The sequence below is a fragment of the Amphimedon queenslandica genome, unplaced genomic scaffold (assembly GCF_000090795.2).
Source record: "Amphimedon queenslandica unplaced genomic scaffold, v1.1 AMPQUscaffold_12764, whole genome shotgun sequence".
Taxonomy (NCBI): domain Eukaryota; kingdom Metazoa; phylum Porifera; class Demospongiae; order Haplosclerida; family Niphatidae; genus Amphimedon; species Amphimedon queenslandica.
Window position 1 is genome coordinate 4,219 of NW_003547000.1, and position 13,009 is coordinate 17,227.

The following is a 13,009-nucleotide window of genomic DNA, read 5'->3' on the forward strand; positions in this document are numbered from 1 at the left end:
TTCTTTATAGGCATTGTGCCTCATATAGATAAATTCACTCAATCTGAAGCCATTACAAGTAATGCATGATATTATGTGAGCACAGATAATTACTGCATGTATTTCTGTAGCAATGGATCAGTCTGTGCAGTCAATGGAAATTTTATTGCCAGAAATAGACAGAAATCAAATGAAGATTGAAGGAATGTTTGCTATAGATGGTATGTATAATAACTGTCACTGTGTCACATGACTTGGTAATAATCATAGATTTGATTGATGTTGTTAATTTATTGAAGAGATGTGGTTTCCCTCAGTGGAGATGGATGGAACTAGGACTGAGACTAGGACTACTCAAGGACTCACTGGACGCTATTGCAGAAAACTACTCAGAAGTAGAAGATCGTTTTATTGAATGCATTGCCAGATGGTTGCGTAGAACTGATAATGTTGACAGTAAAGGAGGAGCTACCTTTGACTCACTGTCAGATGCTCTTAAATTTATGAATGATAACACTTTAGTTGAGAAGTTAAACCAAGAGAGTAAGTTAATATCACTGATTGTATTAGTATTGACTCTGTGTGTGTGTATTCTAGAACATAATACAGTACTGGCTATTGATATATTCAACACTTATCATCCACTCCTCTCTGAGTCTCTCTCTGATCCTGTCAGTGTAGCTATTATGCTTCAAAGAGAGGGTGTCATAACAGGACAAGTATTGGCTAGTGTGGAATCAGCTAGTCCTTCTGTTCCTAATCAACGTAAAGTCTTGTTAGCTGCCATTAGAGAAGCTGTGCAAAGAAATTATAATTTGTTACATACATTTGCTAGTGTGTTGTGCAAGTTCACTGATAATATAGAGCTAGGAACAGCATTGCTACAAGACTATGGTGAGTACTGTAGTATAAAATATTTTATCTCTTGTTTTAATTTTAGATAAGCATCTTGGCACTAAAATACCAGATGTAGATGGAAAACAGGTCTTGAAATACATACAATTACATGTATATGCATACAAAAATGGTCCATTTAAACAGCAATAAAAAAGTGATAAAGACATTTGCTGTGCAGTATAACCAAAATTTTAAATAATAAAATAGATGTACAATGTGCATACACAAATGATGTACAGCTCGAAACATTGGTAGAGAATTATTATTATTATTTAGTGAAATGGCAGTCCATGATTTTGTTTCATGCACATGCTCAATGATACATGGCAGGAATTTTCAGCTGTATGATATTTACCATATAGATACAAATATGTATCAGTTTTTTTAAATAGTCAGTAAAGGAAGACTTTTATCCATATGCAAAATTTATCTGTACTGACATGTATGTATGCACGCAAGTGTATATATACATGTAGATATAGGCACACACATATGCATAATAATAATAATTACCTATTATTATTATTATTATTATTATTATTATCATTATTATTATTATTATTATTATTATTATTTCTGTTTTGTAGGACAAGAAAGAACCATTTGGTGTATTTAGGTCACATTTTGCTCAACTTTGTGATGCTATAGCTTCAGAGCACGTCATTATAAGGGCAGCATCTCATTGCATAGGAGAAATCAGCGACGATGTATTTGATAAAGCTACAACTTCTACTATTCCTTTATATGAGAGAGCACAGGCACTTCTTATTGAATTACATCGTAATCTCAAAGCATCCAGGGATCAATGCCAGTATTTAATGCAGCTAATTAGCATATTCCATAAAGTAAAAGACCCAGTTTTGTCTAAGATAGCTGATTCAATGAAATCAGAACTGTAAGAGCAGCTTTTTTAATAATATCAATATTTAGTATTATGTCTGTTTACTTTTTGCTTATTATAATGATAATTTTTTTGAAATTATGACCTTATTAGTATAATTAATATCAAGAGTAGATAATTATTATCTACTCTTGTTAATATAATAACCATATTGCAATATGATGCCACGCCTAGCCCTCAAATAATGACACCAGTTCAAGTTGCAGCTTGAGTCTGCTTGACCTTAACTTGCTCGCTTTCTTGAAAAGAATGTCATTCTCTTTTTTTTCCACTTCTATATGCATCATTGTATTGACTGCTCTAATCTTTTCAAATGTAACGGGTAAGTTATTTAAGTATTTTCTCTGCACTTTCTCTTAATAGGTAGCTGTACAGAAGGCAGTATAACATTATTTGGTAGTACAAGAGAATATGAAGGACTAGTATCAGTTTGTTATAATGGCACCTGGTCTGTACTGTGTGGTGGTACTGACAGCAGGTGGAATGTAGACACTGCCACCATTGTATGTAGGTCACTGAACTATAAAGGAGCTGGCAGTAAGTATTTGTACATGATTTGTAATTCTTTTATCTGCTGTTATCATTGCAGTAATTTTTAATGGTTATATTGTTCATTACATCTGACATCTGTATGTACAAACTAGTCTAAAATCATAAAAAATGGCTGAATGTGCAAAAATCAAATAATCACAACTCTTCTTCTATTACTCTAGCTCTCTTTCTCCCCCCTTCTCCCTCTAGTTATATTAAAAGATCATGGCTGGTCCAATGGTACTTCTTCATCATTACCAGCTGTCCAGTTCACCTCCTCTCAGTGTATTGGTGGTACTGCTAACATTATCACTGATTGTGCTAGTCTTGAGTCCATTACTTATTGTCCTACACATCAATACAGTGGAGTACTCTGCAGTAGTAAGACTTCAATATAATGACAGTATATTAATAATCAGTTTATTATTGAAATTATTATACTATAATTATGTGTTTATTATAATATTTTTATTTATTTCATAGATCCAGATGTCTCTGCAGCTGCTAATGGAGATACGGCTTTATTGAGTTTCCTGTCCGCTAGCAATTTAGGATTACTGCTAATCTATTACAATGGTAGCTATGGTACTGTCTGTGATGATGAATTCTCAATGAATGAAGTTCAAGTGTTGTGTACTGAGCTGGGATATAGCCCTGATAATGGAAGTAATACTTAATTATTTATTTAATTTTTATTTTTTAATATTTTTTATTTCTTTTTTCAGTTGCAGTTTCAAGTGAGAAGTTTGTCTTCATTCAAGACGAATTCCAAGTCTATCTTGATACCGTGCATTGCCGTAGCAACATAGACACGACCATTGGTCGCTGCCTAAATGATGGGTTTCGTTCAACAAACTGTGACACAATAGAATCAGTTGGAATAATATGCCAAGGTAAAAGAGAGTCATCAAATCATGTGACTATCATGTGATATCATATAGTTCAAGGTGGTTCCTGTAAGAATGGTGACGTTAGGTTAATGGGCGGGACAAGAGCAGCTGGTCGCGTGGAGTTGTGTATTGGAGGACAATGGGGGACCATCTGTAATAAAGGATGGAATGATAAGTCCGCTAATAGAGTCTGTAACCAGCTGGGGTATAAGAAAGGAAGTGAGTGAGAGAGAGAGAGCAAATGATGTTTCAATTGTCCTATTATACATGTACAGTATATATGCTTATGCATGTACATGTTAATTGTGTTAATTTCTAAATCAATTAAAGTATACTAAGTGAGATTATACATACAGTTTTATGTACCATGATTATTATAATATATATTTATAACCTATGTTTATATTTCTTCATAGTACCCTCGCTTGCTGGTCAGTTTCCAGCTGGTATTGGCCCTATCTGGGGTTCTGAGATAAACTGTACTACACTAGCGTCACTCCTAGGCAGTGATCTTGACCCACCTGGTCTTCTTGACTGCTTGTGGCCGCTACCAATCGGATCAACTCCTAACTGTACCCATTCTAATGACGCTGGGGTAATATGTACTAACGATACATCAGGTAATGGCATTAATAAAGTATTGTGTATTATATATGTGAACTATTGTTATTAGTATTAAGATATAATATTTTGTTTTGTATTTAGTTAAGTATTTTTGTCACCCAGCTATTCTCAATAACATGTTTGTGATGTTTTAAAATTACATTTTATTCCCTCCCTCCCTCTCTCTCTCTCTCTCCTTCAGCCCCTCCCATTGACACCAGGTGTATTGATAAGAGCGAGAGGTTGTTCCTCTTCAATGGTACTAACCCGTCAAGTGGTCGTATCGGTATCTGTGGGTCGGACGGACAGCTGCACAATATCTGTGACTTTATTTTCAGTGATCAGGCAGCTACTGTGATCTGTAGGGAATTGGGACTGAAAACACCAGGATGTAAGTAATAATAATAATAATAATAATAATAATAATAATAATGAAAATAGTGATAAATTAATAGTACTAATAATAAATGGATAATAATAATAATAATAATAATAAATTAATAATGAATTAATAATGATGATAATTAATGATAGTGATAATAGTGGTAGTAATCATACTAATATGCACATTAATTTTGCAATACTTCAAATAACAGGAACTTTAATGATAATAGTAGTAATAATAATAAATTAATAATAATAACAGTAATAATAATGAATTAATAATAATAACAGTGTAATATGCACATTAATATCATCATAATTAAGTAACAGGGACTTTAATGTCCCTTCCAAAAATTTAGTAAAGGCAATGGCTGACTAATAACAATTTTGCACTGTTGAGAGAGTCACCTTTAGCTTAAATACTCTCCCCAAGTAAAAGGCTATCGTGGGGCACACCATTACATTCCAATGAATATCATTATCTATTGTCTACCATACATCATGTACATGTACCTCCTTCCTCTTCCTGTGCTGTATAGATGCAGTTCATGGCCTGTTCTTTGGTACTAGTGGCACCACTCCATTATACACTAACAGCAGGTGCAGTGGAGAAGAGACAGCATACAGTGAATGCAATAGACTAATGACAAGCAGATGTACACCTGGTAGAGGAGATGTAGGGGTAGTCTGCAGCAGTAAGCCATGAGTGAGGGAGAGAGAGAGAGGGAGAGAAAGAGAGAGAGGGAGAGAGAGAGGGGGGGAGAGAATAAATTATGTTTATAAGGATATTGAAATGTATTTATTGTCATTAGGTGATTCTAGTGGTATCTGCTCAAATGGTCAAGTTATTTTATTACCATCCTCCAACAGTTCGGAGAAAGTATACAAGAAAGTTGGTGTTTGCTTTGGAAACTCCTGGGGATATATCTGTCCGGAGGACTGGGACAATAACGATGCTAAAGTAATCTGTAGACAATTGGGGCTCTCTTTAACATGTAAGAGGAGAAGAGAGAGGGGGGAGAGAGGGAGGGAGGAAGAGGGAGAGAGAGAGGGGAGAGAGAGGGGGAGAGAGGGTATAGTAAAAGAGGGTATATGCTTACATGTACATATTGTGAATTGCTAATGATTTAAATTGTTTATACTTTTCAAACTAATTATCACTGTTCCAAATATTGCATATTTATAATCTTTATTAATCAACATCTGCCACCTGGTAATGCAAGAAAAACAATAACAACCATATATACCTCTAATTATAAAGACACTGTTCAATATTTTTTTTCCTCTAATTATAGGGACGGGAGGTAAAGGAATTGACGCTGAATATGAGAATCTTAACGACTGGTTGTGGATGAATGAGGTTCAGTGCACAGGGAATGAGACTAGATTGCTGGAGTGTGGTAGGAGGAGATTAGGGACTCTGAGGTCAAATTGTGATGATGGTGGATTTGCAGCTGTAGCTTGTTTAAGAGAAAGTAACAATAAAAATAATATTAATAAATAATAATAATAATAATGATAATAATAATAATTAATGATGAATTTCCTTTCTAGTGCCCTGTACTAATGGTCAGTTTCGTCTAGTTCCAGCTGCTCCTGCTAATACAACCCAACAGCTGGTAACTAAGGGAAGGCTGGAGTATTGTATAGATCAGTCCTGGGCTAGCGTATGTAGTCGTGGCAATTACGCTGACAAATTAAACATTATTTGTCGTAAAATGAATATTTTTAGTACGGCAGGTATAAAAGTTTTTTTAATCTAATTTAATCATTTCTTGCAGCTCCTCATTTATTGCTAGTCCCTGATATCACAGCTGCTACTGATAATATTGTGACAATTAGTATCAACTGTACTCCGCCCACTCAAGATAATTGCACTGTCATTGTTGACGATAGGGCGGAGTCTTCCTGTTCCCATAGTGATGACATTGGGATTGATTGTAATCCTAGTATTGAGCCAACAGCTGGAGGAGGAGGAGGACAACAAAATTGTTGTGTTTTTATTTTAAATAATTTTTTTATTTATTCTTTTATTTTTTAGATGTTTTATTGATTGCTAGTGTCACTACAGCTGGTAGTCTGTTCCTAACGGTGACACTGATATTACTAATTATTATTATAATCGCTTGTGTTGTTGTCAGAGTTAAAAATAAAAAGAAAATGGATTTATACAATCAAACCTATGATCGGAGACCATCTGGTGATAAATGGTGAGATACTGGAAAATTTTTAAAAGGACAAACACTAGTTTTATAATTTTATCTGATACATATTGATGTCCTTATGCTGTGTAGAAAGTTTGAGCCGATTCTGACTTCAATTTTTCAAGTTATGGCCATTTTAAGAAATCGGCCAAAATCTGAAAAAATCCCTGTACTATAGTCCATGGTTTTTTCCAAAAAATGGCTCCAAAATCGTCCCTAATTTTTATTACATTTTCTGATACATATTGATGTACTTATGCTGTGTAGAAAGTTTGAGCCGATTCCGACTTCAATTTTTCAAGTTACGGCCATTTTAAGAAATCGGCCAAAATCTGAAAAAATCCCTGTACTATAGTCCATGGTTTTTTCCAAAAAATGGCTCCAAAATCGTCCCCAATTTTTATTACATTTTCTGATACATATTGATGTACTTATGCTGTGTAGAAAGTTTGAGCCGATTCCAACTTCAATTTTTCAAGTTACGGCCATTTTTAAAAATTGGCCAAAATCTGAAAAAATCCCTGTACTATAGCCCATGGTTTTTTCCAAAAAATGGCTTTAAATCACCCCCAATTTTTATTACATTTTCTGATACATATTGATGTACTTATGCTGTGTAGAAAGTTTGAGCCGATTCCAACTTCAATTTTTCAAGTTACGGCCATTTTTAAAAATTGGCCAAAATCTGAAAAAATCCCTGTACTATAGCCCATGGTTTTTTCCAAAAAATGGCTTTAAATCACCCCCAATTTTTATTACATTTTCTGATACATATTGATGTACTTATGCTGTGTAGAAAGTTTGAGCCGATTCCAACTTCAATTTTTCAAGTTACGGCCATTTTTAAAAATTGGCCAAAATCTGAAAAAATCCCTGTACTATAGCCCATGGTTTTTTCCAAAAAATGGCTTTAAATCACCCCCAATTTTTATTACATTTTCTGATGCATATTGATGTACTTATGCTGTGTAGAAAGTTTGAGCCGATTCCAACTTCAATTTTTCAAGTTACGGCCATTTAAAAAAATGAGCCAAAATCTGAAAAAATCCCTGTACTATAGCCCATGGTTTTTTCCAAAAAATGGCTCCGAAATCACCCCCAATTTTTATTACATTTTCTGATACATATTGATATACTTATGCTGTGTAGAAAGTTTGAGCCGATTCCAACTTCAATTTTTCAAGTTACGGCTATTTAAAAAAATGAGCCAAAATCTGAAAAAATCCCTGTACTATAGCCCATGGTTTTTTCCAAAAAATAGCTCCAAAATCACCCCCAATTTTTATTACATTTTCTGATACATATTGATGTCCTTATGCTGTGTAGAAAGTTTCAGTCGATTCCGACTTCAATTTTTCAAGTTATGGCCATTTTAAAAAATGGGCCAAAATCTGAAAAAATCCCTGTACTATAGCCCATGGTTTTTTTCAAAAAATGGCTCCGAAATCACCCCCAATTTTTATTACATTTTCTGATACATATTGATGTACTTATGCTGTGTAGAAAGTTTGAGCCGATTCCAACTTCAATTTTTCAAGTTACAGCCATTTTTAAAAATGAGCCAAAATCTGAAAAAATCCCTGTACTATAGCCCATGGTTTTTTCCAAAAAATGGCTCCAAAATTGTCCCCAATTTTTATTACATTTTCTGATACATATTGATGTCCTAATGCTATGTAGAAAGTTTGAGCTGATTCCGACTTCGATTTTTCAAGTTACGACCATTTTAAGAAATGGGCCAAAATCTGAAAAAATCCCTGTACTATAGCCCATGGTTTTTTCCTCCAAAATCACTCTCATTTTTTATAATTTTTTTAGTTTATTTTATGGTGAAACTGCTTCCCTTGATGGTGATATGGAGTTAAATATTCCTCGCTACAGTCAACTTACTGGTAAGTAATAATAATAATAATAATAATAATAATAATAATAATCATCATCATTATTATTATTATTATTATTATTATTATTAGCTTGTCGGACAGTTAGTGTCAGCTCTGAACATTTGGATGTCCTTAGTAACGACATTATAATAACTAGTAATAACCTGAAACTAATGGAGACTATTGGCAAAGGTACAAGCCCCTGCATTAAAAATTTACTTTTTATTTATTTTTTATTATTTTCAACAGGTGAATATGGTTTAGTTCATAAAGGACAACTTATGATGAAGAGCAAGTCAAGAATTGTAGCAGTGAAAACACTAAAAGGTACAATATGTACCATTAAAAATGTAATAAATATTATTACTAAATATAAATTATTTTATTTTTAATTTTCATTTATAATTATTAATTACTTGTAATTAATTTTATAAGTATAAATATTTTGCTATATTTTACTAACTTGTGCATGCTGTGAAAATATTCCTCCATTAAATTACATGTCTGTACATTGCAGGTCAGTTTGAGCAGTCCGATGTTGATTCTCTCCTTGAGGAAAGTATCAAAATGTTTCGTTTCAATCATCCAAACGTCCTTGGGCTGCTGGGGGTGTGTCTAGACGCTGGACCCTCCCCTTACATAATATTACCATATATGGAGAACGGGTCGCTCCTCAACTGGTTGAAAAGGGAACGGAATCGTATCGTCATAGAAGAGACATCGGCCGAAGATGAGGTCATGTGACTGGTCATGTGATGCTGTTTTTAATTATTTGTGTAGGTGGTAGACGTTAAAAGGGAACTATTGTCAGCTTGTCACCAGATTGCTAAAGGAATGGAGTATTTATCAACAAGGAAGTTTATACATAGGGACCTTGCCGCCAGAAATTGCATGTAAGACAAAATAAAGAATTATAATACAGTTAAGTTTCTTAGGATGGACGAATACAATTTGTTAAAGGTTTCTGATTTTGGTCTTTCGCAAGAGATTTACGGTAAGACGTATTTCCGTCAGGCTGAGGGAGAAGAGACTAAACTGCCGATAAAATGGATGGCAATTGAAAGCATGACGGATGGACTCTTCTCTGAAAAAACTGACGTGGTAACTGAGTAATTACATGTAGTATTGGACCACACTACCTGTCCTTAATACATGTACAGTGTAGCCTCTTATTAAGGACACCATTGGGCCCACACTACCTGTCCTCATTTCAGAGGTACTTTTGTATAGACTTGTACCAATTGGGATATTACAGAATGTCCTCATTATAAAAGTGTCCTTATAAAGGTGTCCTTATTATAGAGGCTACACTGTACACCATTATCAGTGTGTTGATGTGTCTTGGTTGAGTGTATTCCATTTGTTACTGTTAGTAATAACATTGAAACTACCTTCCATCACTCTGTTTGTATTGTACATGTACTTATGCTGTAGGGGAAGTACAGTGTATTTAGACTAACAATAACTAGTTATCACAATAATAATAATAATAAAATAATAATGCATTATACATGTAATGAAATAATGTTCATTAGTTGCTTTTCTTTGCAGCATTAGACCTGCAAGTTCTGCAATATCAGTTATATTGGAAACAGTTTGTATAATATACATATTGTCAAGTTTCAGTATAACCAGTATATAACAATCACACACCTTTACTCTATAATAATCCTATTATTATCAGTATTATTATTATTGTTGCTGGTTTTCTTGTTATTTGTTTTAGTGGTCATTTGGTGTGACGTGTTGGGAGATATTCAGTGGAGGTAAGATGCCCTATGGAGGTGTCAGTCCAATGTCACTACCTTCTCTATTGGAGGCTGGAGACAGACTACAGAAACCGCTGAATGCTGCCTGCACTTCTGATGTGTAAGAAAAGAGAGAGAGAGAGAGAGAGAGAGAGAGAGGGAGGGGAGAGAGAGAGAAGTTGTGTACAGTATCATTGCTAATCCTCAATGCATCTCTTCTTTGTTAATAAGTTGTTTTGGTTTGGCCTGAAGTTGAAACTGAAAGTGATATATTATACTATTGACTACATTTGTATTGACATTTGGGACTACTTTGCTGACTTAATGAGAATACACTATCAAATCTGATGGACACACAACTCAATCCCTATTTTCTCTCTCTCCTTCTCTCTCTCTCTCCTTTAGTTTTGATGTGTTAACTCGTTGCTGGCTCACCAATCCAAAAGATCGTCCTACATTCACTGATCTTGTCAGCACTTTTGATGATCTCTTAACGCCGTTAGCTGATTACCTTGATTTCAGTGATATCAACGCTCCAATGGCTTCTTTGAAATCAACAGTAACCGATCTGGGCATGAGACCTAGGCTGGTTAGGGAGAGTACGGCCGATGAAGATGAAGTTTTTTGATTTTAAAAAATAAACAAATATTATGTAGTGAAGTTCTCCTTGTTGTTATTCTGTTGTTCTAGAAAGTATCCCCTCATCTTTCATTTTAACTCATCAATTGTAATCAGTTATACACTTCAGTTTTCACTTTCAGTCAATTCAATAACACTTTAATTCAATATTAATCTTTAAAAATCCTCTGACCCAGGTGCACCTGTTTAAACATTGCATTGTCCTAAAGAATGCAATTAAATTTTTCAAAAGTTCAAATATTTGTGGGGAGTAGAAGTGTTAAACTAACAATTGATTTATTCACCTTCTCTAAATATCACTGAGTCATTATCATATACTGCTAAAGGTCATGAATGTATTATGAGTAACAAAACAGAGTATGCTCTTGGTTTTTTAGAATGTAACCTTGTCAATGAATGATAGGAGTAAAAGTGAACTTCATAAGGCAACGTAACAGAGTAAGTATACAAGCCTGCTGCTGCTGCTCCTATATTTTACATCAAAAGTTGATGTGTCGAAATTGACTTCAATATGTGTGTCTGTACACTATTATGGACCTGTTTGATTACAGATGACAGTAGACTCCCCTATATTACCTGCTATATTGGTTGTTGATGGTAAGAGCTGCAGTGATTAGAGTCGCAGTGTTTACACAAACGAGTGCAATTTCCTAAAATCCAATTCTCAATGGATAATTCCTTTGAATTGAAGAGCATCATAACAAAGAGTATAGCTGTTCATCCTCCCCCTCTCTCTATCCCCTTCCTGTGTCAAACTGCCAACTATAACTGTTGCTTTATATACATACATGACTATGTACACATTGAAACTTAGTCAGTCATACTAGGTCTTCTCTCTCTCTCTCTTGCTGCAGTCCTCTTGCAAGATGGTCTTATTTCTAACTGATATCTTTCCATCATTGCTGGTTATCCTATTCCTCATTGCTATATCAGGAATTGCTCTTCTTCTCTGTGTAAGGAAAGGCCGCTCTGGTGTAAAGACTAAGGCAAACACTGCATATGTCTATTACAATACAAATGCTTTCCCAAGAGAAGGACTCATTTTTACTGATCCTGTATCAACTCAACCTTCTGTCATAGAATGTCCTGGTGGTTCTACACCTCCTCCTCCTCTACCTCCCCCCTTCTCTCCCTCTCCACTCTCTCCCTCACTTCACTTGAGCAGCACTCATGATGAATTTAAGACTAGATTTGAAGATACTTCAACATTCATTGCTGCATCAGTACAGCAACAGCACACCAACCCTGCAGCATCACCAGTGCCACAGTCTCCTAGTACTAACACCAGTGCAGGCTATCATGAGTTTATTCGCATTAACAATCCAGGAATAACTGGAGGTAAGTTACGCAGTCACACTGTGCACACTAGCATGATGGGAGGACTCAGCTCCATTGGTGAAGAAGGAGGACAGATGAGTCCACAAAGGCCATACATGGGGAGCTGCAGTCATCTTGACAGTGGTTACAGCCACAGCAAGACTGCTCCTAGAATGTATGGGTATAGAGAGCCAGCTACCACCACATTAATGATGAGAGCTAGTGAGGAGCAGCAACAGTATAGGCAAGCTGTAACACCTACCAGCATATTGAGAGGGCATGCTGCTACTCTACCACACTCTGCTAGAGTCACTTTCTCCCCTACTCCTTCTCCAGTGACTGCAGAGCAGCTCAACCAGCAAACATTAAACCTTCGTTACTCTATAACTTCACAAGATGCAGAGAAGAGTTTTTTGCCACCACTTCCTTCACAAGCCAGCAATACACAACCAATGCAGATTAATGCACCACGGGGCTCTCTACCAGGGAGATTTGACTCAGTCCCTTCATCATCTCGTTGTGGTCGCTCACAAACGTTTAGTGGTGTCAGTGATGCTAATGACACACTCTACGTGGAAATGCGTAGCACTGGTGGATCAGTTCGTGATGGTTATACCATTAATCAACAAGGACTCGGTCAGAATATGACAAAAGAAGGTACCAGCCCGAGACTTTTACGTTCTCAAAGCGACACAACAAAACCTCATTACGTTAACTACATGATACCTCTGCCTCTATCAAGACAGAGCACCCCAGAGTCTGTCGATGAAGATGAAGAAATGGACAAGAGAGAGGAAGAGAAAGAGGAGAAAGAGGAAGAAGAGAAGTCAATGGAATTCATTGATTTAACAAGACGTTACAATCAAGGAACCGAAGAGATAAAGCATGATTATATCAACATGAAGCTACTCCCACTAAGGAGTGAGAGTCAAGTCATAATGGAAACATCTCCAGAGGTTTGCACTCCTTTGGGAGAGAATGAAGATGGAGAGTACATTAAAATGTGGAATATATTAGGAAAGAAAGCCGAAGA

At 35.5% G+C, this 13,009-nt stretch overlaps 1 protein-coding gene across 2 annotated transcripts in view; it reads left to right on the forward strand.

The window, feature by feature from the left end:
• Window positions 1–1,944: 1,944 nt before the first annotated feature.
• The window catches only part of LOC100633354 (deleted in malignant brain tumors 1 protein-like), a 12,004-nt gene continuing 939 nt past the window's right edge, over window positions 1,945–13,009 (forward strand). Inside the window, exons 1-22 of one of the 2 annotated variants that reach the window (XM_020003072.1) lie at window positions 1,948–2,099; window positions 2,141–2,314; window positions 2,519–2,689; window positions 2,792–2,974; window positions 3,034–3,201; window positions 3,250–3,417; window positions 3,615–3,818; window positions 4,004–4,192; window positions 4,725–4,880; window positions 4,998–5,180; window positions 5,481–5,660; window positions 5,740–5,925; window positions 5,967–6,176; window positions 6,227–6,395; window positions 8,208–8,281; window positions 8,363–8,464; window positions 8,522–8,599; window positions 8,790–9,007; window positions 9,053–9,165; window positions 9,208–9,373; window positions 9,999–10,141; window positions 10,426–10,812. In XM_020003072.1, the coding sequence (XP_019858631.1) occupies window positions 2,027–2,099; window positions 2,141–2,314; window positions 2,519–2,689; window positions 2,792–2,974; window positions 3,034–3,201; window positions 3,250–3,417; window positions 3,615–3,818; window positions 4,004–4,192; window positions 4,725–4,880; window positions 4,998–5,180; window positions 5,481–5,660; window positions 5,740–5,925; window positions 5,967–6,176; window positions 6,227–6,395; window positions 8,208–8,281; window positions 8,363–8,464; window positions 8,522–8,599; window positions 8,790–9,007; window positions 9,053–9,165; window positions 9,208–9,373; window positions 9,999–10,141; window positions 10,426–10,648 (3,531 nt within the window). In that variant the 5' untranslated portion in view covers window positions 1,948–2,026 and the 3' untranslated portion in view covers window positions 10,649–10,812. Of the gene's footprint in view, window positions 2,100–2,140; window positions 2,315–2,518; window positions 2,690–2,791; window positions 2,975–3,033; window positions 3,202–3,249; window positions 3,418–3,614; window positions 3,819–4,003; window positions 4,193–4,724; window positions 4,881–4,997; window positions 5,181–5,480; window positions 5,661–5,739; window positions 5,926–5,966; window positions 6,177–6,226; window positions 6,396–8,207; window positions 8,282–8,362; window positions 8,465–8,521; window positions 8,600–8,789; window positions 9,008–9,052; window positions 9,166–9,207; window positions 9,374–9,998; window positions 10,142–10,425; window positions 10,813–11,143; window positions 11,151–13,009 lie in introns of those variants that run through there. The other variant, XM_020003073.1, reaches the window with a different exon arrangement.